This window comes from Leptosomus discolor, chromosome 13 (assembly GCF_034619465.1).
Source record: "Leptosomus discolor isolate bLepDis1 chromosome 13, bLepDis1.hap2, whole genome shotgun sequence".
Classification (NCBI taxonomy): Eukaryota; Metazoa; Chordata; class Aves; order Leptosomiformes; family Leptosomidae; genus Leptosomus; species Leptosomus discolor.
The window spans coordinates 4,433,820-4,460,349 of record NC_141403.1 but is presented as its reverse complement, the minus strand read 5'-3'; the positions used below and the strand labels follow the sequence as shown (position 1 = coordinate 4,460,349).

At 45.4% G+C, this 26,530-nt stretch overlaps 2 protein-coding genes across 3 annotated transcripts in view; one reads left to right on the top strand and one right to left on the bottom strand.

Moving 5' to 3' along the window:
• SPIDR (scaffold protein involved in DNA repair) overlaps nt 1-13,060 on the bottom strand; it is a 198,914-nt gene extending 185,854 nt beyond the window's left edge. For both annotated transcript variants that reach the window (XM_086472516.1, XM_086472517.1), the window contains exons 1-4: nt 13,046-13,060; nt 5,527-5,682; nt 4,412-4,490; nt 2,733-2,918 (exon numbers count right to left, since the gene is read on the bottom strand). In XM_086472516.1, the coding sequence (XP_086328642.1) occupies nt 2,733-2,918; nt 4,412-4,490; nt 5,527-5,682; nt 13,046-13,060 (436 nt within the window). The remainder of the gene's footprint in view (nt 1-2,732; nt 2,919-4,411; nt 4,491-5,526; nt 5,683-13,045) is intronic.
• An 8,974-nt stretch (nt 13,061-22,034) lies between these two features.
• Nucleotides 22,035-26,530, top strand: part of LOC104348250 (ethanolaminephosphotransferase 1) — a 52,401-nt gene continuing 47,905 nt past the window's right edge. Inside the window, exon 1 of the mRNA XM_086472612.1 lies at nt 22,035-22,091. Coding sequence (XP_086328738.1) covers nt 22,035-22,091 — 57 coding nt within the window. The remainder of the gene's footprint in view (nt 22,092-26,530) is intronic.

Below are 26,530 nucleotides of genomic sequence, written 5' to 3'. Positions count from 1 at the left end.
AGAGTAACACTACAATTATTCCTCTCTCGGAAAAAGTGCAAAGTCATTTTTTACATATATTCAGCTGACCTGTACGTTTCATTATTTTGTGATCCTCCCTCACAAAAGCTAAATCCTACAAGCAGACAATAGAAGCTTCTGTGAAGAAAGATATAAAAATTACATTAAAAAAAAGATTTCAAAGCACTGCCCACCAGGAGGCAGTGTATTTAACTGCTTAGGTAAGTAGGGTTTTCAGTTATTTTTAGTTTTCCTAGGCTTTAGTTAGGGCTTTTTTTTTCCCCAGTTGCACTGGATTTTCCAAGTGCACCTGTTCAGAATTAACTGTTCTAAGCAAATACGTCAGGCAGTGACCTGGAACAGCTGAAAATTTGGTGTAAGTTAACATCTGCTGTAAGCAGTAACCCCCACAGAGAAATAAAAGCTGGTTGAAATGGTCACCTCCTAAAACGCCAGGGCTAAATACACAGGTCTGCAAATAAAACCTCTAAGCACACCAGACAGAGGATTGTTTAGGATAAACGAATAGAAACAGGCACAAGAAAAGACAGAGGTTTTAAAAAAAAACCCACAACAAAACGGCAATAAACAAAGAGACGCAGATAGAAACGCAGACCTGTCCTTTCACCACAGTCGTGACCACTCCAAAAGTCCACTCGTACCTCCGAGGATCTCCTGAAGGCAGCGGAAGCCTGAGCTGCTGTAGCAGCCTCGCCACCCACCAGGCCCAAGTGCCACAAGGTACCGAGAGGAAGAATCTCGTTGTACCTCGTAGAAATGAGCCTGTTCGGAGGAGGAGGGATGAAAGCTTTTCTGGTTTGGTTTTTTGGTTTTGTGTCACGATTCTAACACCAAAAGTGTCACCTACAGGGGAGAGGCAGAAAGGAGGCACCTGCAGAACACATCTCTATAGATCCACGGAACTGTGGCAGCACCTTCTGCGCTTGGCAGCGCTGCTATAGTCTAAATCACTAGTTTCTTCGTGGAACTTCCAAACTCCGAAGTCACCCAGACAAATAAACACACAGCTCTGGTGTTGCCTTTTTTTTTCCACACACAAGAATCCATTTCTGTTTCTAACCACGAGAAAGCTTCATCAGAAATTTGAAAACCAGACGTCGGTGTCCAGGTAGGACAAAGACATCTCGCCTGAAGCTGTGTGGCAAGCTGCATGCGACTTGCGACAGCAGTATAAATGCCTGAATAAAACACGAGGCAATCAGTTCTACCCTGTCACACTCAATACTAACACTGTCTTCGAAGGTGAACTTCATGTGAAAGGGGACATCACTTTTAAAAACACTTTCTCAGCTACTGTCACCACACAAGTGCACCTGCACATGCACACACACACACACAGATACAGGAGTACAACACCGTAATTAGTGTACACGATGGTTACTTGAAAAAGCGTGGAAATGACAGTTCTTTTACTCCCCACTGCTTTCAATATATTGAAAACTATTTCCTCAGTACCTTCAAGCAGATACATAATGCATCAGGGCTTCTGCATTTACACAGAGAAACCAAATTTTGCTACCTTACAAGAGTAAGAATAAGTTAAGCCTGTGTATTGTCTCTCTCTCTCAAAAAAAAGGAGAATTAAAGATTAAAACCTGCAGGATATACTTGCAGGAGACAAGTGCAATAGAATGATATTAATGGCAGGTTAGAAATATTCCTGGTGAGCATGAGATTGCACTCTAGAAAATGGACAATCCTCCCATTTCAAAGAGAAGGAAAGAAAATTACTAGGAATTACAAAAGATGACCATCAGATATGTCAATGACCATGTTAAATCAATGACAAAAATATGGATGGAAGGAGGAAGATTTTGAATTTCTGTTTTAAACTTAAGGAGGGTGTTTAACCAGTCGCGCACAACGCAAAAAGTGGGACAAATCAGTCAATTCGCTCCACACGCCAAGTTGCAAACTCAGTTTGGTGTTTGAACGCTTTGCCAGACATCCTGGATGTGCAGTCTAGCTGTAATACCTCAGATCTAACTGAAGAATCACAAAGCTATCCCGATTTATTCTTCTGGAAGTCGTCACATTGAAAATACTTCCTACCAAGTTCTAATGCAAACTGAATATTATCCTAATTAATGCTTCTGTAATGGAGCACACAAGTAAAGATTTTTCTGCCTTCAGCCACGCTTTTTAATCAATTTCTCTCCCCTCTGTCATCCCCTGCTGCATGAATGAGAAAGCAAGTCCCAAACCCAAAACTGAGGGTTGTTGGCACAACACAGCGAGCAGGGGACACGGGGATGCTGCGTACCCGAACGAAGGCTCACGGCGCGGAGCAGGATGCTGACGGCAGCTGCAAACCGCGCCACAGCCGGTCAGCAGATGCAGAGAGCAGTGTCACCAGCAGTGTCACCAGCAGAGCAGGGCGGGCAGAGAAAGCTGTTCACCACCCCAGTACCTGCACCCCAGCACAGAGAAGGAAACGGTACAACTAAACTGAAACGAACTGACGTGCTTCACTCGACGTTGGATAATCTGCCCAACTATGCTCCTTTACTCCGAGGTTTAAAATTTTTGTACATAATTTATAATAAGAGCTTGTTCTACATTCAGACGAAACTGGAAAAAAGCTACCAACCGGTTTAACCAAAACAGGATTAGATCACATCATTTTGTCAGAACGACCTCCGAGTATTTTCATTACAGCACTTGAAGTTGATACAAGGTTTCTTGATAAATCTGCTTGCGTTTGAACTTACCTTCGCTACTCCTGTCCTCTAACAAGAAATCACTGCTGCTAGGCGATTCCTCTATTTTGGAAGTGTGACCTTTTTTGCTGTGCAACCTTGGAATCAATGCTTTATTTTCCTCGTCTGAAAAATCACTGCCACTAGAGGTCCATATTATGTCCTCAGCTTCCTTAGAGCTTTCAGCAGCAGCGGATCCTATTAAAAAGAATTGTACAGTGTTAGTTACAGAAATGCAATGTTGTTAAATTTAAAATTCTTCAAAATTAAACCATACTATTTTTGAACTGGAAAAAGATATCAATTCTGTCACCAGGCATCAGAGATTAATACTGGAACATTACCACACACGTATTTCTTACACATACAGGCATTATTTTCATTTTGGTTCCCCACAATAAATGCTAAGACTTCATTCTGTACACTGAGGCTATCACTCTGTCCTTCAGCAGAGCGAGGACAAGTAATGACGGTCTGACATACAGTCCTCTACACACAGTCCTAATGCTCCCCCACGTGCCCTTTTAAAATGGTAAGTGGTTTAAATAAAGACTGTCCTTGAAATTCTGGGTTTGGGATTTATCTGACTTTATACAATGAATAACAAGCAAATAAAAGTATTCCATCAGTAGAGATTACTCTCCAGTTCTGTCCTGACAGAAAAAAATTTTAAACTTTTCAGGAGTAACAAAGAATAGCTGCTGGTTTTTTTGAAGTGAGACGTTTAAATTCGAAATACCTTTCTCCATCACTTTTAATAACAAAAGCAAGAAGAAAAGGATTAATGCTTAGCATGGAGCATACAGAATTAGGAAGGCAGGGGTTTCCACTTCCTACCACTACAACAACTTTTTAAGTAAATGGGAAGTTAGGCATTTACTGGGGATTTGGAATTAGGCAGGAGGGACGAGAAGAGAGAAACACCACATCTCCTCCTGCAACACACAGAGGTTCCTTTCAGATATCTAGAAAAGCATGACTTTGAACCCCACAAGGCAGACAAAAGGTGCCCAGTAGGTCACCTACTCAACTCCAACAGAAGCAGCACAGCTGCTGGAGCAAGTAGAAATCCAAAGCCTGAAGAAGCCACTGCCCCCTCTTTCTCTCCTTTCCTCTGGACTCAAAAAGGAAAAGAACTGGAGGCAGTCAGTAACTCCTCCTCCTCCTCTTTGTTATGCTTAGAGTTTTCTGGGGATTTTAAGATGCTAAACAGACTGCGGTGCATACAGAAGACTGTGAAAGCAGGAGGTTGACAAAATTCTGTTTATCTATTGCTCACACTCACAAAATGTATGTTTGCTCTCGTGCCTGCTTGCCTGTCTCTAGCAGAAGACAGAATAATTTCACTCTCTCATCTAGACAGCTAAGGTTGTTTTTCATTCCCTTCTCTTAAAAACTTGAAGAATTTAAATATCCTGTCCCTGCCAGAACACACACTATATACAGCATCAGTGATGCTTCTTCCACCTGTTCAAGAGCAACACCTGAAGTGCCCGCAGCTTTGCGGAATATATTTCTGGCACTCTAAGTGACTAGAGGAGCCTGATCACGATAGCATCACATCAAAATCAGTTTCTGATTACAATAACAGAAGAAAGCAATCATGATTTTGAGCCAACTTCTACCTTGATAAAGTGCAAAACAAAGTGACAATCTTCTGGCAACGCTAACATAAAACAGTTATAACGTACTTGCTGCACTTTCAGCAGATGTCAACAGTGGTCCAAGATGCTTCTTAATCCTGGATTTCTTATCGGTAGGTCTTAGGGGCTATATTAAAAAGAGACAGAGAGAGAGAAATTTAATCACCAAGACATTAAAGGCAATTTTAACACATCGTAATATACTCAAAACGGTTGTTATTCACCCACCACAACTTAGCAGCACAATTTCAAATCAGTTTTTCTATCTTCTACTAGACTGCAATCTAATGCATGAGGTAATAAAGCATGAGAACTGTAACATAAAAGCTGAATTTTCATTGTTTTGGAAAATATAAATATACTGTGACTACGACAGGAATCACATCTGACCTTGCGAAGAACAAGAGCCATTTTCAGCATTAAAATGTCAAAAGTGGGCAGGAAGAGCACACTTGATAAAGCATGTGCCCTGTTCAAAGGTTATAGACAGAAGGACTCAGTGGCCCGGTCTCTGGTTTTACTGAATCCCAGAAGCAACCCAACACGGTGACTGCTCAGCACCAGAAGAAGAAACACAAAGGCAACTCGGTTGAAGACGATTTTCAGCACAAAGCACTTCTCACTCAGAGCTGCCTGAACTTCTCTGTTCATGACCAACAAGACCACGCAAAAGAATTTAAGCATAATCTGATATATCATCCAAAAGAGCATCTGCACCAAGACCTACATCTTCAGGGTCATCAAAAAGCAGGATTTTCTACAGTGAATGCCATTATTGCAAACACAGTCTTTAGATCTAGCAAAAAAATCCTCAGATGCGAACTAGAGTCTTTTTTGTTCCATAGTTGTTAGGAAATGCAGTACTCCAGCCCAAATGTCAAATTACTGTTGTATCCTTCAGTGTATTATTGAAATTTTCCAAGCAGTAAGTGCTATCTAGAACATAAAACATTAACGTATGCTCAGAAAATTACACTAACAAGTTAAGACAATGTCCTCACATAACCTTGCTTTCCATTTTTGTCTACTTTGACAGTTACAACAATATCCTGTTAATTGGGAAACAACACAAAAGGGCGACATCTTATAATTCAGTCAAGCGTGGAAATTGGTTTAACTGTCAGTCTGCATCTCTTTCTTACGCTGTAAAGCCAGCATTTTACCTCCAGCGCTGAAGCGCTCTGAAAGCCATCCCCGCACCTAAGCCACGCCTTGGAAATCGAAGTAGCAGCCACTGATGTCCTGACGTTGGATTTTTTCAGCTGGAGGGGTGTTTCATCCGGGAAGGGTGGGCATTCTGCATTCCCAAATCGCTTCCGCTACGAGGGAAAACAAACCCATTAAAAACACTGTGTACACATAATTCTTTTCAAGTTAAACTTACTTAATCTAGACTGCCCCTAAGCATTTTCTGAATGCTTAGAAACATAAATTCCATTTTTTAATGAGCTGGGTGAAAAAAAAAAAAACGTCTTGAACACTTGCATCGATTTTTTATGCAACACTAAGTAATAACACCACCACCAATGTCATGGGTAAATTTGATTTTTGGTAAGTATACTACTTTCTGTTGATCTAAGTTACATTTGTAGCACCTGTTAGCTGCCCAGTGAAGCTGAATATATTATCCTGAACAGGAACAGCTCAGTAAAACACACTTTAACTACATAATTCCTTCAAAGTCATATTTAATCTGATTTAATCCTGTGTTATGCAGGAGGTCAAACTAGATATCACTATACAGCTCTCCATTAAAAAACAACCAACCAACCAAACCCAGACTCCTTCAGCTTTAAGAATTATATTTGTTTCCATAACCATTTCCCAAAAAGCAGTAGACGAAGTGCTGCCTTCCCCTTACGTGGGATGCCAGAAGTCATTTGGATTATGAGATAAATCAGGAAACAGGATGCTGATTAGCATCCAGTGCTAAAATCGTGCAAAAGATTTTAACATCTCAGAATAGCTGAAGACGAGAGAATTGACTGTTATCATGTCCAAAGTTATCTTTTAGATTCTACACCAGTTTATGCACAGAAACTGATCTTGAGCACGATAAACATCTTAGCCCTCTACCCTACTGAAATTTCTCTTACAAAATGTTGACTGTATAACCTGCCTGAATGTGTCTGTCTTCTGATACTTTCTCTCAAGCAACTACAGCTCTTACCCATATTTAAGAATTACTCCAAAGTTATGTTAATGAGCACTCAATCAGGCTGGCCAATCAGGACTGTAACATACGTTTTGAATTAAAAAACATATGCAAAAAAAAAAAAAAGTTTTAGTAACTTTTGTCCATTTTTGTAACTGATACTGCATAATTGTTTCCTCTACATCTTTTGAGTGCTCCCAAGAATGAAAAAGTACTTTCCAAAAGCAAGCAGCATCTTACTGTGCCCCTCCAAGCAGCCAGTCCTATTGTTGCATGGTGAGAAGGCAGAGTAAAACAAACGGGCTTTGCAATTTCCTCTGATGGTAACGACATTGCCAAGAGCCTCTTCTAAAATTGCTGGGGGTATTTACACCACAAAGCAGCTACTACGAGAGGTCACTATCACCAAAGTCAAAACTGTCCCCATAACTACTCCCACAGATATTCAAGCGAGAAGTAAACTTTAAATCTGATGTGGTATTAAATAAGGAATCATGAGACACGAGGTCAAGTGAGGAGGCTACAGCAATTTAAACAAGAAAGGCCAACATTATGACACAGAGAGGATTTAAACGCTGCTTTCCTCCTAGTGAAGGTGCTGAGCCAAGCCTCGACTTCCAGAATGCTTGGACGTGAACCTCTACGTTGTGCTACCCCCTCGGTAAGCGCTTCTGCCTCTGCACAGAAGAAAGCACAGACAGGGCAAACATTAATAACAGAAACACATCAAGGCCCATTTTTCGGTTCTGCAGGAAAACGCCACAGCAGAGCCTCGCTCCAGTTGGAGCCAGTTGCTTGCCTGTCCCCTGTCCCCCAGACTGGATGACTTCTGCCCGGCTCAATGTACAGCCAGCAGGGCACCAAGGCTCAAAACCATGCCATGGCTCTGGTTTGGGGGTGGGTTGGTTGGTTTTAACCTTAGCCAGTGCCGGACGCCTTGCTTCTATGTATGTTTTCGTAGCTTCTAGAAGATTTTGCAAGATACACTTTGCAGACAAAAATTTACAGGACAAAACGTGTTTCATCTAAGCTTATTTCTTAACTGGGACTCTCCAGTGTTGAAGAATGCCTATCTGTGCCAACAAGCACTGCGACTTTTACTGTACACTGCTTTTGATGGTCAATTAAAAGCAGAAACAGTGGCAAATCAGTGAAAAAGCCACAAAAATGCAGCCCAAAGAGTTACATGAAACAGGCTTCGTAATATATTTCTATCATTAGGATGCCTAATGAACATAGAACTAGAGAATTACTCTGTTAAGTTTCTCATCCACGCTAGTCTTAATACCATGAAGTGCCCTGACAGACAGAATCTCTCTATTTCTCTGTGCTGTGCAATACCAACAGAGCAAGGAGAGCGCACGGCGTAAAAGGCAGGGGATGAAGAGCAGAAGGTGGCAGCTGACGTAGAGCCAGTGGTGCACAACTGTCAAGATTTGGGAAGGGAATGCCGTGTAAAAATCAGCAGGATAAAAGCTACATACTAATCCCCTCTCCCTAAGTAAGAAGGGTTAGGGTGTGTGTAGAAAGGGTTTACTTACAGTTGACAAAATTAAAGAAACCCACAGACTAATGCGAACAGAGCAAATAGCTGGTTTTACACTTAGTAGATGGTTATGGTTATATTTAGGTTGTTAAGAGTGCAATGTGAAGTGGCACCGGGAGTGACGTTTAAATAACTGGGAATATTCCTTCAGAGGCACTAGACAATCATGGCCTGACGGGCAAAAAGAGAGTTTTAATAGTTAATGACAGAAGAGTGCTGTTTAATCCTTCACTTTGCTAGCCCGGATAAAGGCAGGGCTGCTCAGGTTTTCGGAGCAGCACTGCAGGGATGTCTCAGCGCAGGTGGTCTCACGACAAACCTGAGACAACTGGAGTCCTGTCCCCCCCACACTTCTTCTTCTAGAGCACTTGGCACTCGCCAGACTCTGTGCACACACAGCGACAAGGAACCAAACTGGCAGAAAGCTTCCTTGGGAAGAAGCACTGGTTACCTACAGTTGGCACAGCAGGGGAAGACAGGATATAAGGACCAGTGGGACCACTCCAGCAGCTGCTTGACACCATGTCAGCTTAATTACAACCTGAAGAACCATCAGTACTGCTCTGGTTAATTACCCCTCTGTCTTACCACGCGTCCTGCTCCCCTGATACAGGAAAATCTGAAAGTTTTTGCTACCACCACACAGAAATTTATAGCCACTGCAGTCACTGAGAAAAACCCAAACCAGTCCCTGAAGTCCCAGAACAAGAACGTAAATAAGTACACCCTCTACATCAGGTGTTCTTCAGCTACCACAAGTTTCTGGCAGACACCATTTGGAGGGAAGAGAAAGAGACGGACTTATGACTGTTGATACAGACAGCAGTGACCTACAGCTCCGTGCCTTTCCTGCAGGTACCTTTCCACCATCTCCCACATCCTACACCACCTTAAAAAACCAAACCCTAAAGACAAGTCCCCCTGTCCCAAACTCCTTGACAATTTAAATCTCTCCACATTAATATCTGATGTAAACGAAGGAAACTGGACCTACAGCTTCAATCCACAGTTACCGAGGGGGGAGTTTGTCATGGTAGCGCTGTATCCATGCACACACATGGTGCATGGGCACACGTACATACACACACCATTTATTTTATTTTAAAGAAAAATACGCCATGTAAAAAGCATATCATTTCAACATGCATAAAGTAACGTTTACGCACAAATAGAAACACAAAGCACACAAATGTACTTTTATTAAACGTCTGTAACATGAACACTGGGTGCAATAGAAAAGAGTTACAGATACACACAGTACGAGAAGTGCAATTCAGAACAAAAATTCTCAAGGACACAAACGACACCAGAGGCTTCCCTCCGGACAAAGACTACAATGCAAAGAACCAGAAGGGAAACACAGCTTTCCACACGCAGCCGGTGTCACCGCGCTTCACATCACCAGTGCCCTCCAGCAGCAGGGAGGGCAGCTGCGGGGCAGGGCAGCCACCGCCTGGGAGCAGCCCCGTGGGGCTTCTGTCCAGCCTTCGGGCACGGTGGGACGGTGCCCGTGGCAGGGAGGGCTTTGTCACCCTTCCCCTGCTGAGCTTCTGGGGCTGCTGCTCCCTGACACAGAGGTCTGGTGCCCAAGGACCTCTGCCACAGGAATATGTCGGCTGGCACGCAGAAATGTGAAGTTTTAAAGGCTCTTTGCTTCCACTTCAGCCTGCTTCAAGGCAACAGAGAATCTAATATTTTAAGAAACTCGCTTCTTAGGAATAAATATTTATAATGAAGCTAATCTGAAGGCTGTGCTGTTCCCAAAGAAATGCAGCGACCACAGCGAGTTCTCTTAATCTTGAGTCACAAGGTTAATCATCAACTTTTTCCTCTGGCATAAAAATGGGGCACACAAATAATACCATGTGGAATTTATTAGTGTCATGCATGAAGTGTCCAGAAACAAGATACTGGGATTAAAAAAAAAAACAGATCGGTGAATCAGGCTTAAAAGAGCTAGAGCATGTAGACCTGGTGTACCTCATAGAAACCCAGATTCATTACAAAAAGTCAAGCAAAGAATCTTGTGAATTGCATTGAGCATCTGAATACAAAATACAACCTCTGAAAATGTTGAGTTAAAAAAGGGGCGGCCACAATGGCTACCTCATGTGGAAATTATCTGTTGACCTCTGTTCACAAAAGCATTGCATTTTGTCTCTGGAGCAGTTCCTTCTAAAGGAGTGAAAAAAAAAAAATAATCAAACTACTCCTGCTTTCATCAGTGGAATTAGGACATCAGTGGAATTAGGATCAAGCCCACCACATGAAAGGCAGGGCAAGCGATCCTTCCCCGTTACTGCTTTAGTTATCCTGAGTGAGATGAAGGTAACTCGGCCTGCGGGGGTGTGAGGAAAGGGAGACATAGTGTAAAAATGCAATAAATACACATGGAGATTACGCAACAGACTACTAAAAGTGTGGGGCTGGGGGGTTGGATGTGGTTTTTAAACAGATGGGCCTACCCAGAACATCTCCGCTCAACCAATCTATAACGCAACTCACACCAAATTCTTGTTGCCCAGAAGTACCCTACGAGAAGTCACTGGGACCATACCTTCCAAGACCACTCGCTCCACAGCCCTTACGCTCCAGACAATCCCACTTTCTTGGGGCTGCTCCAAAAACCACAGAGTGAACCCCCAGGAAAACGTGACCCAATATATTACCTACGCCATATGCAAGCAGCATTTAACACTTCACCTTCTCTAACACAAAAAGCAACATAAGCTGAAGAACAAAAATAGTAATAAAGTGTTTCTCTACATGAACTCCTCCTGCCACTGACATGCAAATCCAGAAGTCTCTCGTGCCACTTCAGCATCACTCCAAAGTATTCAAATACAATTGCTGCATTCTTCTCTAACAGAGCAGAACAAACAATGAAGTGCTGAAAATCGCAGCTCTAGCTTCCAGAGACTTTTTGTTTTATAAAAAAACTTTTGAAGGGAACAACCTCCTAAAAGTACACAGAAACACCAAACACCGACCAACAGCCATCCTCACCTTTTGCCTTTGTCCTCATAGACTTCACATAGAAGTACTCATAAACTAAAAGAAAGCAGTCTTGGCTCCAAAAGCCCAGTTCTAAGATAACACAAAACTGAATTTGACCACAGGCATCTCATTTTCAGCAAAACTCAGTATTCACCCTACTGAGCCCCTGAAAGTATAATTACTAGTTTTAGTGCAAACCAAAGTTTTAATTTAATATTAAAACACCCTTGCATTTTCAACCCTCAAGTGTGATCCTGAGAAAGGACCTCATCGAGTTGTAAACATTCATGAAAAAACCCAGCACTATGACCACAGTCACAATGACCTGGCATGCCTCCTTCCACGCTGTCAGCATGCATGCGGGAAAGAAAAAAAAAATTTAAAATCAAAACATACTTTTCCTATTGGTATTGATGTGTGAGACTGGTATTTTTAATACACTGCTTTTAAGCCCTTTGTGTTCATCATTTTTAGTACTCTTACTGAAAGGCTATTCTCATTGACTGATGTATATAAATACAAATACATAATATTACCATTTGAACATCAGAATTTTTTTACCTGTACATGCTTACTTAAGAGTATAAATTACTATATGCCTACATTGAAAATAAAACACCTTTGTGGAATAAGAATACTGTTGAAATCTACTTTGTATTAATAACTGGTGCCAAGCAGTTAGTCAGACAGAAATCTGCGCTCTATCAAAATGGTTAAAACGGAAGTATTTTAGAAAAGCTTTGGCAAGATAAAACTATCCAAAATGTTTCGGATACAATAACAGTATCACACCTTTTTGTTAGGTATCAGGTTAGTTTGTTTTTTTCAAACGGTTTCATTAAGAGTCAGCAAGTAGAGAGGACTGCTGTCTTTTCACTCGAGCAGTCCAGTTTTCAGGGATATAGTAATGAGGAACATTATCTTTGTCTGCAAAAGAAACTACTATTATCAACAGCTGTGATCACATTGCAACAAGAGTTGGTTAAACCTTGGCAGGTGAAGTGTGCAGCTTTTCACTAATCAAGAACTTCAAAACTTAGAGGGAAAAATACGTATAGCGCCAGTATTACAAGGTAATTTAAATGAAAATTCGTTCAGTTTGTTGTTGACATTTTCTTCCATAAAAGTTTATTTTAAAAACTGCTGTAGAACATTCACACCATTTGATCCACGTGTTAAATGCAAAACGAAACGCCGCAGCACCCAGACCCGTCACTTGAACGCTACTCGCGTTCACACAGCAAACCAGGACCCTTGCAGCCCGGCTCTCCATCCCGGCCCAAACCCTGCCCGTCCCGGACGGCCTCCTAACGCCCGGCACCACCCGCTGCACCGGACCTCCGACGGGAGGGCACCGGGGCGCTTCCCCGCCCAAACTACCCAAAAGAACATTAACTCTGGCGATTTGACGAGTCTTATTTTTCTCCTCTCGTGGTTTTTCTTTCCCTGCGCTTTTCCCCTCCCTAACATAGCGGCTGGATTACGCCTTCCCCTCGGTACGGCCGCGCTTCCAGTGTCACGACGAAGGAAAGGTCAACGTTGCGCAACCGAGAGCACCACGGAGGCGGCGAAGGGCCCGTTTCCCGCCCCCGCCACCACCCAGAGCCCGGCCTTGGGAGACGCAAGGCCGAGCCCTCCTTCCCGGGCAGCCCGCGGAGCCCCAGGCGCGGGCAGACCCCCGGGGCCGCCTCCCGGCCGGAGCTCCCTCGCAGGCTAAGCTCGGCGGCGCCGGCCACCACCACCCGCCGCCGGGACCACCCTCCTCCTCACACCGCCTCCGGGGCTCGGGCGGGGCGGGGAGGCACCGGCCCGAGCTGCGGGCTGGAGTGTGGGGCTGAGGGGGCAGCGGGGCTGCCGCCGTTCCTGCCTGCTCCTCCTCCTCCTCCTCCTCGGCTCAGCCCCGAGGCAAGGCCCGGGCGGCGGTTCCCCGCCTCGGCCGCCGGAGCCCCCTTCCCGCCCTCCCACCCCGCGCGCCCGGCGGTACCTTCCTACTGGGCATCGCCCCCTGACACGGCAGCCACGTCCCCTGTCACGTGGTGGGGGCGCCCCAAGGGGGGCGGGGCAACGGGGAACCCGCTCCCCAAGCCGGCGGCTACACGCCCCCGCCCTTTCCAGCTTTGGCGCCGCGAGAGCCGCGGCTCCTGATTGGGCGGGAATGGCGGAGGGCGGGTGACGCCGCGGGGAAGGCGGAGGTGGCTGAGGAGGTGAAGTGTGCGCATGCGCGGGGCGAGGTTGGCGCGCCGTGACGGCACGGGAACCGGCGCTCATATCCCTCCCGGTTTCCCCGCCGTGGCCGCTTCTCTCTCCCTCTCTCCCTCTCTCCCTCTCTCCCTCTCTCCCTCTCTCCCTCCCTCCCTCCCTGTGGGGCTCCGGCGCCAGTCGGGCCCTCCTCCTAGCCCGGCGGTTGTAGAGGAGGCGTTACCGGGCTGCGCGCACCGCCTCCTAGCGGCCGTGCCGGGGCAGCGCTGGGCTCGGCGGGGCGGGCACCGGGAGCCGACGGGGTTTCCGCGGTGGGAACCGCCATCCCGGCACCGCGGTCCTCCGGGCCGGGCGGGTTTGGCCCGCGGCCCCTTCCCGCGTCCGTGCGGGGCTGGGGGCGCGGCGGGCTCAGCCGGTGCGTTGCTTCGCCCCGGGCGCTGGGTGGGTTGGGAGCCCCGGTTTGGAAGGGGGCGGCGTGGGGAGCTGTGTGTGAAGGGGGTCTGTTGCGGGAGGAGGGGTTCTCCAGCCGGGGTTTGGTCCTTCGTGATGCCCCACGTCCGCTCAGAAGCCACTCTCGGGGGCGTGGTGCTGCTCTACACCACAAGGAAATGAAGCACTGGGTGGGGTATGGACACTGGCTGGGCACCTGCACAAGCAATGCCTAAACACAAGGCAAATCGTTAAAAAAATTTATTTACTGTTAAGACATTAAGATTTTTAACGCCTAAACCACAAGTAAGTTGATTGGACAAGAAGGGTAACGTCCGTGCCCTTGGAATTGAAACTGCTTTGAATGGTCCTTCTCTTCTACAAAATGGTAATTGCACCAAACCAAAGGGAAAAAAAGGCTGATGACCTTTGAAAATGTTTTTCTGATGCAAGTGGAAACACTGGCAGAAAAGGGACAGATGGGTTATTTTTTTTGTACATTCTTGAGAAGGTCACTTAGGCTGTCGGTGCTGCAGTTAAACAGTGTTAAGAATAATAAACGGTCTTTGTAAAGTACGATAATTGTATCTCACAGCTTAATTAGAATTTATAAAGCAATTACATTTTGATACAAGGTACTGTATGACTGCATTTTTATTATTAAGCCCTAATTACATATATCTATGTCTATAGTTTACGGTTTGTATTTTTTCCAAGGCACCCTGTGGCCAGCACCCATCTCATACTCCCTTTACAAAACTGCCGCTAATTAAAGTGGATTTTGCAAAGAGAGGAGAGCCAGAAACCTCATCATCCAAACCCCATACTGCCTTTAATAGTTATGTGCAAAACAGAGTTAAAAGCACTATGTTCTCACCCTTCCAAAAATTCTCAGTATTTATTCTGAAATTACCAGACAAATGAATTCGACTATATATCATCAAAGCAGTTTTCTTTGATATTTGAAAAAGTGTGTTATTGCGCTGTTCGGTTAAATAGCCCAAGTCAGAGCTAAACCACAGAGAAATATGTGGAGCACAGAATTCTGGTCTGCTTAGTGAGTCTGTATCATTTTTTTCTGTACATAAACTCCTTCAGAGCATTCCAAGGTGCTCACACCTGGGAGGAACGTACTCCTCTAGAATCCCAAGAAGGTGACCCAGTCAATAGGTTTCCTTCCTTTGTTCTCATGCTCTTCACAAAGAAGTACTGAAATGACGTGGGAAATGGGTCAGAAAACCACCCTATATATTAGGAATTAAAATAGAGCTGTGATTGTTTTTTAAAATAATATTTCTGTGGAGAAAGAACAATAGATGCTGAGCTTCTGGGCAAAAGTTGAAGCTTCATAACACCAGTGTGTTATTCTTCAAGTCCATTAAAAACTTCTGTGCATTATACTTTTGGAAGTCATAATTAATGCCATGTAATTTTTGAAGAACTTTTTTCATCTACATATACAAGCGTGTGTCTGTGTTCTCACAGGCTTAAATAATGGTCTGAGTCTGCCGTTTGATATACCGATTGACTGTGTTTGTGCTCAAGAGCAAATTTACTGCTGCTTGCGGAACGTGAAGAAATTTTATGCATTTTGTATTTTTGTTGCATGAAAATTCTAAGAAAAATACAAAATTGCTGTTAACAATAAAACCAGATTTCTTTAGCAAAGTCCAGAAAAAAAGAGCATGTATTTGTCGGTGGTGCTGTGGATGGCATCGATGTTTCTCAACCCATGTGTAGAAAGAACTTCTCTCTCAAAGAATCAAAATGTATTTTATAGAAGTGAATCGAAAGATAAGGAGGCGAGAACTTGTTTATATTGATTGAATGTGCCTGTCCTTCATTCTAACATGGGTTTATGGATTCATTTCCTCCTACGGAGCATTAAGTTAGAGCTTTAAAAGCTTTCCAGTGTATAAAGCATGGTATGGGCAATGTCCAATTCAAACGTAGAGAGAGGGTTTTGGTTTGAGTCATTTCCTTAGTGAAGTTTTAAAAGTCACAAACATCCCAGCCACTTAACTGGGATGAGATCGATGGGGAAAAGCTCATTAAGTATTTTAGAGTCTGTCCTTCAGGGTCAGCTGGATTTTTATGAATCTGTCAGGCGAGAGGCGATCCCAAGGCCTAGGCTAGATCCCAGGCAGATCCCCCGTCTAGATCCAAAACAACATTCTCTTCTGCAGACTGTGTTACAGTTTGATGATTCCAGGCTTTCTAAGGTTTCCTAGGAAACAACACGAAAACACTTCAGACTTTCTAATCCCAAAGCTGCAGTGTCAGTTCCACTATAAATTAAATTGTACCATTTCACAGTACGATGCATGGCTACGCCAAGGCAAGCTGTAAACTTGTGGAAAAAAATGAAAAAACCCTCAGGGGATGCCAGAGTTTAGCAAAGCAAATGGAGTCAAGTTCTTACATTCGTGCAAATTAAAAATTAATAGCTGATCGTTTAAGGATCAAAAGCAAAAATAGGTTTCAAATGAATGAACATACCCAGGAATTATCTTTTTACCAGCCCTTGCCCCTGGGCCATAAAGCCATGAGGGGCTCCAGCCTTTGGGGCTTCCCGGCTGCCGACTGGCACAGGGTGGCCGCACACCGGGCCCCAGCCCAGTCGTCTCAGCACCCCACCACCCAGCGCTGCCTATGGCATCTTACGAGCGCTGACGTTTTTCTGTCTTCTGCTGTTTCTTTGTGCTCAGGGCTATAAAGAGAACATGAGCACGTAGCTTTCTGACGGACGGTAACGGTTGGGGAGCATGTTTGTCTGCTTTTTGTAAGATGTCTCTGTAGTTTAAAGAGATAAATGCAAATAAAAATAGATTTTCCAAGCTGAACCTGAATGTCTGTCATCCAAGTACTCTGGTTTGGCTCTAACGGGTGCAAAAAAATGCAGGCACATATTCAGAGCTGGAAAAAAGTGGCACTTTTTAAACTTCTGTCATTAGACCAGTTTGCTCCCACCAAAGTTCTTCTTGTTAGTTTAATTCAACAAGATTTTTAAATTACCGAGGTACTGATTATATGCACTTTATATATTTTAGTAACTTCAGAAACTAAATTTCCTCTTTTAGGTCCAGTATTAGTACTACTTCAGCATCATTGGTTTTGTCATGCCTACGGTGTACCCTCGTGTTGAAGACTTCACAAAGACTGTTCTTGAAAAACCTCAAGCATTGCCATGCCCAAGGAAGAAGAAAATGTTGAAAAGTGGATGGGGTCTGCTGACTGCCTACAGCCAAGATGTTTTCCGTTTGAAAAGTTCATCTTAAGCATCACTTAAGCCCAGCACATCCATACTGCTGAGGGACAGAAGGCTGACTGGCATGGATTCACGTGCATCCGTACCGTTTGAGGCCAGCTGCTCCACAGCAGCCTGAAGGGAGCTGGCGTCATCCAGAGCAGAGCTGGGAAGAAGGTAAACATGGAAGCGGTGTGGACAGCAGGGTCCAGCGCTCAGCAGGCTTTCCCGCTACCAAACTGGAGGAAGCCAGACCACAGGCTTGAGTACTGCCCTGTGGTTGTCCTTGCTGCAGAGCTGTCAGCAGGCTCCTGGCCTGGGTCAGGCCCTGCCAGCTGGCGTGTTCCCAAGCAGTGTCCCCAGCACTGTTTAGGAGATGGCACAAGCCAGGACTTGTTTTCAGTGGGCAGTATGGACGAGGCTGCCCGACGTGGAAGAAAAGAGTTTAATTATATGGTCACAAGACTCACTTGCTCTCAGAGCCAGAGAATGGATTCAAGCCTGGTTTATTTATTTATTAGTATAGTATAGTATCTTGAGTAGTGACACTTACGCGATATTTTGTTTAACACTTTTTCTTTCATCATCGTGGCAATGCGGAGCAAACCTCTCTGGAGCTGCGGTCTGCAGCAGAAGAAACAAGGATTAATCTGTCTGTTTAAAGGGTCCTCTGTGATGATGAGTCCCACGCATTAATTTCAGGAGTGGCTACCTTCACATTCCAAAATTTGCCATAAAGCAGCTAAGAACCAAGAGGTACAGCCCTGCCACTACCATTTCCCCAAACCAAGACCCTACTTTTTTTCCTGTTACTCCTTCCACCTGCTTTAAACATTTCCCTTCACACATGATCCTCACTTTGTGAGCCTGCCTTACTCTGAGAGTAAGGTTCTACTGTCTGTTCAGTGCTATGAACAGGCCAGAACTGGGAAGAACGTGCTGAGGAGCAAGTTCCCAGGCACCAGTGCAGAAACACTTGCTGGTGTTGTGTACGGTGAGAGCTTCTGCTCACTCTGATTTGACACATATTCTTTTCAGAACAAATAACTTTTCCTTTCCAGGTGAGAAATGGATGGGCATCATGAGAATCCCCATACAGACTGCATCTGCTGGGAACATGGGAGTCTGTACCTGCCCAGAATCACCGGTCCCCTTGCTGTAGGGTGCCACCCAGACGCCTCCAGCGCAACCAGTACCCTACGATACTTAGCACACCTCATCCCTCACCTGTGTGATTCTCCACAGGATAATATCCCTGGCTCGTAACTAACTCCAGCATCACAGAGACTCTAAGTACAGACTGTGGGGACCAGACCTGCCGCTATGGCCGGGCCATACGTCACGTATCTGCAGAATCCCACGTGTCTCACTGAGAAGTGCCCGTGACGTGGTGGCCGTTTCCCCTACACGAGGCCCAGCGCGGCGGGTGTGCTGCAGTACGGAGGCAGAGAGAGGGCTGTGGTACGCAGTCCTTTGCACTTCTTGCAAGCCCTGTAATAGCTAACAAGCCGTAATCTGGTTACACTACTTAAGTTGTTTCATTTCTTAGCCATATTCTGAAATTCACAAACCAGTTTTCGAATGCTTTTGTTGACGTCATAAAAGTAGCTCTCCTTCAAACAAAATTGGACGTAATCTTTAAGGTCCTTTAGTGAACCCCCAGGAGGAGTCTGCCTTCACGGAGCTTATCTGCCCATGGGCAAACGGAGACTGCAAATGGACAACTGGCTTTGGAACTGATACAGCAATTTTTGAGGATAGATGTGATCATTTTCTAGCATTCAGTACCAATACTAGGTTAAATAGCCGTGAGTTATAAACCAGGTTAACAGACCAAGATAAGCTTACAGAGAGCCTGAAACTTAAATTGCCCCTCTAAACTGATTCTAGCCACCTTAGAAAAGCTTTCTCCTTTTACAGCATAGACACCCTGAATATTAACAGCCTGATGCTAGCCCATGGGGAAGTGATGGGGAAGGAAGCACTGCCTGAGTCCTGCGTGTTACACGTTCTAGAGGAACCTGAGGTGTGCCACACTGCTCCCTCTTTACCTGTTCCTCCCAGTATGTTAGTCCCTTCTTTAGCTGTTTTGGCAGCTGAGCAGTTTGGGTTTGCTCTCTGCATGACTTTGCTCTGCTTTTTCTTGCTTCTTGAAGTAGGCAGGAATGTACTATTAGATGCCTTCCAGATAAAGCCTATTGCATAGCCTGCAGCATTAGGTTAGGGAATAAAGAAGACACTGTCATAAATTATTAAAAGCCAAAGTTGCCATACTAGGCAGTTTTCCCTATGCAAGAAGCTCCATCATTATTAATTCATTAATATAACTTGTAACAGAGAGAGTGAAAACTGAAAGCCAAGAATTAATTCTAAGCTATCGTGAGCCCTCATCTCTTTGCCTACTGTTTTGATGGATTAAGAATATAACTTGTCTTGATGTTCGGTGTTTGTTTTTTTTTTTTTTAAATACCATTCATATCTGTGGAACAGGGTTTTTTTATAATTTTTTCTTGCATGTACCAGTGGTACACTATGCCCTCTCTTTCAAAATAATAAATCACTGCTTTCCTCTCAGTACTACACTTAATTAGTAAACAGCGCTGAAGACCTGAGAATTCCCCATCTGATTTCACTGGATTCAAATCTGCCCTTGAATTATTTCCCCCTGAGCTGCAGAAAGCCATGCTTGGGTCATTTACTTCCTAAAGTCTGAACTGTCACAAACATCCCAGCCACTGTTGTTAAAAAACTTAAGCTTTTTCTGTAGTGAAAGTTAACTGTGCTCTCGTCTGGGCTTTTGTCCTAATGCTTGTCCCATCCACGCTCAAGGTTATGAAATAGAAGTTTGTTCAGGTTATAACACTCACGTGCTGGTGCCAGTTAGAGCTCTGCTTTACTCAGGCTACAACTCATTAGTTTTCCAGACGAGACACAGGAGACTGTGCTACAGCACCAAGTCTGCTTTCACTGCTTCTCCCACAATCCTGCGTGCAGGACAGGCAGCTTGGGTCACAGCTCAAACAATTGTCCGGAAAAGAACTCTGAAACATCTCAGACTGAAAAATATCTATCGAATAACCTCTAAACATATACGTGGGTACGCATGGGAACAGTGAGAACATCAGGTGTAGCAGTAAACCACGTGACTGTGGGTTTTGCTCGCGCCTGGGCTTGGTCTTAAGGGCCAACCATTTGTATGGGTCGTGACGCCTAAATCAAGGAAGTTTCTTAAATCAAAGGCTAGCACATGGCAGCATAATTTCCACAGTATTCTCAAACACCGTGTTACTTGTGTCATAGCTTGCTCTGCGACGTTCCACACCCAGCCACCCGTCTGTTTCCCTCCTTCAGTACAGCTTATCTAACACAGCCTCCTTTGATGAGCTCGTTAGCAGACACAGAACATGCTGAGGTACAAATTCATGAAATTGCATTTTTGCATATACACAGTCTTTTACGTTCTCTGTTTAGTGGAGCATTTATGACAATTTTTTAAAAAAAGTGTTCAGTTTATCACCAAGGCAGTTTTGAAAGAAGAACAGGAAATAAAACGCATGTTGTATATCTGCTGTATCTATATATCCTCATGACGATACACCTTCTTTTAACTTAAATTGAGAGGCCTGCAAAGAGAAAAAATACTTTGCGACCTTCTAGCTTTCAGAAAAGCAGGCACCTTTTCTACCACTGTCCCATCACACTGCTAAGAGTTGCTCAGCCAAATTTTTGCTTTTGTGTTTGAGGCTTACAAGTGTTGGAGTAAAGAAATGAAAGTGATAACTATAAAATGGTTTAATCAGTTTTAGTAACTTACTTGCATTAAAAAATTGCACTGAGTATAGTAGTAGTCACGAGTCTTCTTAGATGCCCTTGTGAGTTAATTCAAGAGCGTAATACAACTTAAAAACACGATAGTAACAACGAGAAGTGAAGGAGATCCCAAATCAAAATCCAGGGTATGAACACTAATTAAAATTAGAGTTGGCTCCTGAAAAATATGATCTCCAAATGCTTTAGCTTTCCTAACTGGAGTTGAGCTTTATCTCAGTAACCTGAAGCCTGAGTGCTACAGTTCAGGGTTGCCTTCAAGAGCAGAAGTTTAGGTGATGCTGCTGGAAGCAGAATGTAGGTGTAAGCACGTCTCAAAGTGATTAATGAGTAATTAATAATACAGAACAAGAACCATTGTATACAGTTTGCACTTAGTGATTTTAACTTGTATATAATTCCTGCACAGTTTGTAAAAGAACACTGGCTCTCACCATGCATTAGGTGCCTGGAAGAGCTCGCAATGGATTTTAATTGATTTCCTTTCTGGATAGATTCCATTGGGTCAATAGGATCTCAAACCCTGACGCGTATGATTTCACCTCTCCCTCTAACAGTGTACGGCAAAGGTAACACAAGGTGTCACGCCGTATGCTCGAACGCGTTTGCAGCTGAGACGTTACTCCTGATGGTTTCCAGTCCTTTGCCCACACCAGTGCCGCGCTCCCCTGGGAGTCCGAACGTGCAGCTGATGTTGGCTCTGGTGCAGGTGTTTTAGGAAAAAGCTGCAAGAGGCAGGTTATTACCAGCGAAATCTGTAATCCTCTGCCACCTGTTTCTAAAACACGCTACTTAAATAACATTGGTCTGTGTACTGTCCTCACCTGCTCGCGCGTAGCCTGAACACGGCGTCTCTAACGCACCTTTAGCCAGAAAAAAAGAGTTTCGGGGCCTGATGCTGGAACGTTCCAAGGACCACGGCTCGCTGGGAGGAAATTAAAGGTTTATCAAAGACTCTACTGGCAGCCTGGCACCGGGAAACTTACCGGCGCCACGGGGAAACGCCCGGTCCCACGGGCGGGGGGGGGGCCAGGAGCCGCCCGGGGAGAGCCCAGCGCCGCGGGGCACCCAGGCCCCACGCACCCCCACCGGGCCGGGCCGGGCCGGGCCAGGCCGGGGCCCTCCGCGGATGGCGCCCGGCAGCGGGGCGGCGGGCAGGCCCCAGCCCGAGGGGCGCGGCCGGGGAGCCGCCCTCCGCCCGCCCCCGGCGCCTCCCTCCCTCCCTCCCTCCGTCCCTCGCTCCGCTGCCGGCGCGGCTCACGGCGGGGCGATGTGGCGGTGGCGGTATGTCAGCGGGCGGCAGCTGGACGGGTTCCGCCGGTACAAGGTAACGGGGCAGAGCCCGGTGGGTCGGGGCTGGGCGGGGGGGGGTTCGGCGGCCGCCTGGGCACGGCGGGCCCCGCTGCGGCCGGTCCATCCCGGTTTGCCGCGTCTGGGCTCCTGAGGGCTCCGCGCTTGCTGAGCGCCCAGCCCTGCGCTGCCGGCGGCCCCCGGCCACCCCCGCCGGCTGCCCAGGGGACCCCGGGCGGGCAGGGCGCCCTTTACCCGGCCGGGGCCTTCCTGGATTCCAGGGAGGAGGATGAGGATGGGAACGGGGCGGTTGGGAAGGGGCAGATCTCGGGGGAAACAAAGTTGACTGAGTTTTGAGTGGGTAGCCACAGCTTTAAAAACCCTGCGCGTGTGAAAGGGACGTGGGTTAGGAGTAACGCGGTGTTTCTGCGGGGAAGCGTGTGTTGGCGGTGCTTGTCTGGCTCCGTGCGAGTTCTTGGCGCGCGGGAATGCTTTGGCTTTGAGAGGTAAATAAGAAAGCCAGGGGGGAAAAAAGCTTGCTTTAAGGTTTGAACTAAACCTCATGTTTGCCTATAACAGGCCTACAGAATTCAAATGAATGGGCGGATCGTTAGATATTTTGATTTACCAACGGTGCGCAGCAGACTTAGGGGATGCCTGGGGTTTGTTCCCGGGATGTTGCAGGGGATTATCCAAACTGGCTTTAGTTGAGGTGCAGGTGTCTGAGATGGGCCATGCCACCCTGCTCACTGCCCGAGCACGGGGAGCACGCCAGCTTCCACCAGCACAACCCACAGCCTGTTATTTTACGTTCAGTTTCCCCAAGCAGCCTCTACCCTGCACCCCCCATGCTTCTTGCCTTCTTGCTTTTACCACGGGCCCTCCCAGCCTGGCCTCCAACCAGGGCACTCATCTTCTCCCGCCTCCTACCAAGCCCTTCCCTTCCCCAAACCAGCAGATCTGCCTGTTGGCTGCAGGGTAGGTGGTGGTGGAGTACCTGTGGTTTCCAGAGCCTTCTCCAGGTCACTAACTAGGAATTTGTCGTGCACAGCAGCTAGTTAAAATGTACCAACCTGTTTGTGTGTCTCCAAGCTGCTCCTGGCCCCTGAGCATAAGTTGCACAGGCCTGTGCATGAACAGTGGAGCCGCAATCTTGACTGAGGTCACCAGAGGAAAAATAAAAAGCTATTTTTAGCATAAACAGACGTTATTATTTAAGTAACTTTCCTAAAATATTTGAGTTCGTAGTCTAAATACAAGGAACACTTGTATTACATTCTTCCTTGTCACTTGAATGAAAGTAGCTGCAAACAAGTACAGATGGGGAGGAATCAAAATAATGTTGGGTTTTTTTTTAAAAACTTCTGATCATTGTGTAGTACTTATGAATTACAGGACAAAGGATTACCAAAAGACAGAATCACATACTGAAACATTTTAGTTGAGTGTATTAAAATTACTCAGGTTTATTGGGAGTGTTGCAAAGGCCGGGTAGTTTTCTTAGCTGTAGGTATCAGCCAACACACATGAGAAGTATCTGTTCAACTATGTTCTGGAAAACTGTGGAAAGTACAGGTTTTAGAGAACTGACTATTTCATTTCACCTTTCTATTATCTGGGGTGACCCAGGCCTGGGACATCTTGGAAATAAGTCATTAAATCCAAACGACACAGCTGCGTGAGTCGGTGCTGCCAAGCTGGTGGGTGTCTGCACTGTCTTCTGGTGCTCCAGGTTGCAGGAGGATGTGGCAGGTGATGGCAGCTCTGCCCATTCCTGAAATGCTGCTCACAATGGGTTAAAGACATCCAAAAATGCAAAAAGAGTGCAGCAAGGAGACACTAATCACTGCCATAATTTCCTCCCCGCCTCCTCACCTCACCCTCCCATGCCCAGGGCTGCTGCCACAACCACAGCTTTGTTCTCACCGCTTCCCAGGCCTGAGACATGCTCTTCAACATCTTATTGCCCGCTGGCTGCCATCTCCTTCATTCTCCCCTTCAATCTAGGGCCTCACCTCATCCTGTTCCTCCAGCTTCCCAGCCCCACTGAGGAGATTGCTGCTGCCTTTGCTGCCTACTCAACAGGACTGGTGCTAAACTCGGATTACTGTGCCCAGCAGCCACAGGCTACCTCTGCTTACAGGCACCTGGATACCTCTGTAGTGTGTTTCCTGGTGGACCCAGCTCTAGAGTATTGTGGAGGGATACATGGGTTGGCCTTGTGAAGAGCTGGATAGTGTCTGAAAGTATTTATTAGCACTGTTCAATATTGAGCTAGAACAATGTATTGCTTCCAGACTTGAAGCATGCCTAGGAAACTAGGTAGGGGCATCCATCTCTCTGTTGTGCATCCCATTGCAGCATTATATTTGCACTAGTATCAGTGGCTTAATAGGCTCCACGCTTTGCACAGTTCATGTGCTGAGCTGATCATGATGCAGTTTAAAGGAATAATTTGTGTAATCGGCTCCTTTCATAAAGGTAAATTTGGCCTGAAAAAAATACTGTTCAGTTTTCAACACTTTCACACAGCTGAATTCATTTCTCTGCCATGAATGCCGCAATTGTATGTCTCAGGCACTGTCTGTCTCCTGCTCGCAGTAGGAGGAGGGCCTTGGCAACAAAACCAGCGCAGCTCTTTGCAGAGGGAATGGCAGACCTAATGAATGCAAAGACTTTAGTGCCCTTTAGCATTGTCAGGCCCATGTGTATTATGCTTTTGAAGCAAGTTTTCCCCAGTTACCAAGCTTTGGTTTACAGCACAGAGTGACCCCAGAGCACACAAACCACATTCCATTTGAATGAACCTAAACCAGATGTACTAGGAACGCACAAGTACACCCAACACATGCGGTCCATGCTATCATACTGGAACCAGTTGAGTGTAAAGCTTTCTGAAATCCTCGTAGCATGGACATCGGATCCTTAGGGCTAACTATATCACTTTACAAATCTATTCCCATTTGTTCTGCATGTTAATGGGGAGTCAGAGATTCAATTTTCCTTTTTCAGCTCCAAAGTGCACCGAGAACAGGTGGAGATGTGACGATGAGACAGTTCAGACACAACTCCGGGTATTGCTGCTGTGATAATTCTGCTGTCGTCTTGCCTGCGGGGCAGGTGGGCAGGTACTGGTTTCAGGACAGTTGCGTGCTCAGGTGATGTGCTGCAGCTGTAGAGTGGAAGAAGCTGATAATTTGGATTTTGTGCAATTCCCTAGGATCTGGAGTGACACAGCCAAAAAGCTGCAACCAGCTGCAATTGTAGGGCTAGGGTCATGTCGTTCCTACTTTTATACGTCCGTTACCAGCATCGTGCGGTTTTGGAGGAGCACCCATGGAATGGCCCAGCTGCCTTTTTTTCCACCTGTTTTGGGTTTCTGTTGGAAACAGGCAGTTCTGAGACAGCCAGGTGATGGGTACAAGCAAAAGCAGAATTTGGTTCTTTATCCTCCTCACCAGAATGCTATGATGTTAATGATGAGCTCTTGTTGCCATTGCCTCTTCTGATCGCTGTGATCTTAGAATTTCCCTTGCAAATCTGCCTTGAATCAGCTTTTCTGTAGCACCTATGCATGGAGGTTTTCCAAGCCAGAAAACTTTGACACCTTATCCTCCTTCATAATAAAAGAGCTCTAAGGACAAAATATAGATGCTTGACTCAAAGAATAGGCCTTGGAAAATATGATTTAAAAAAACAGAGATAACATTAAAAATGAAGGTCTGAGGTTCCACATGTTCATCTTGGTATGTCCACACTGTTTCTATCCTCTAAGCCATTTTTTGGAGAGTAACTCCCTGTGCAGGGAAGGACAGGGCAGTACATGAGGTATATATGGTTTCATTTCAGTGAAACTTCTGATACTGTCCCACATTCTCATAAGTAAAGTAGGTAGAGGTAAGTAAGATGAGATCAGTGTAAAATGGAAACACATTACTCTAGAGAGTAATTTTAAGTTCTCTGTCAAAGTAGGAGGTGCTGTCAAATGGGATCCTACCTACAGAGCTGCCTCTCTGTCCCAGCTCCATTGCTGTTCAGTACTTTCATTAATTAGCAGAAGGGAGATTACTCTTGTAAAATTTTTGTGTGATACTAAAGCACTTTGAAGAACAGGCTTATTTTTACAAAATGTTTTGAAAAAGGGATATAATGGCCAGAAATCAATACGAAAAAAATCAGTAAACAAGGTACAATGCTTAGGGGAAGGAAAATCAACCTTTCAAACATAAAATAAGAAGACAACAAACTGCAAAAAAACATTCCTGGGGATCAGAGTGTCAGCAGCGTTGTGGCTGTTACACTAAAGAGAAAAAAGCTCTTAAGTGTGAAGTGTTGTAGATAAGTCAAAGGGTTACGTGTACTCCTGTCGCTGATGTTCTGATCAGGTATCGGCTGCACTGACGTGTCCTGCTTGCTTTGGAATGGCATTAGGAATAATAAGAGGCTTAGAAAAGATGAACGGTGAGAAACAATCTG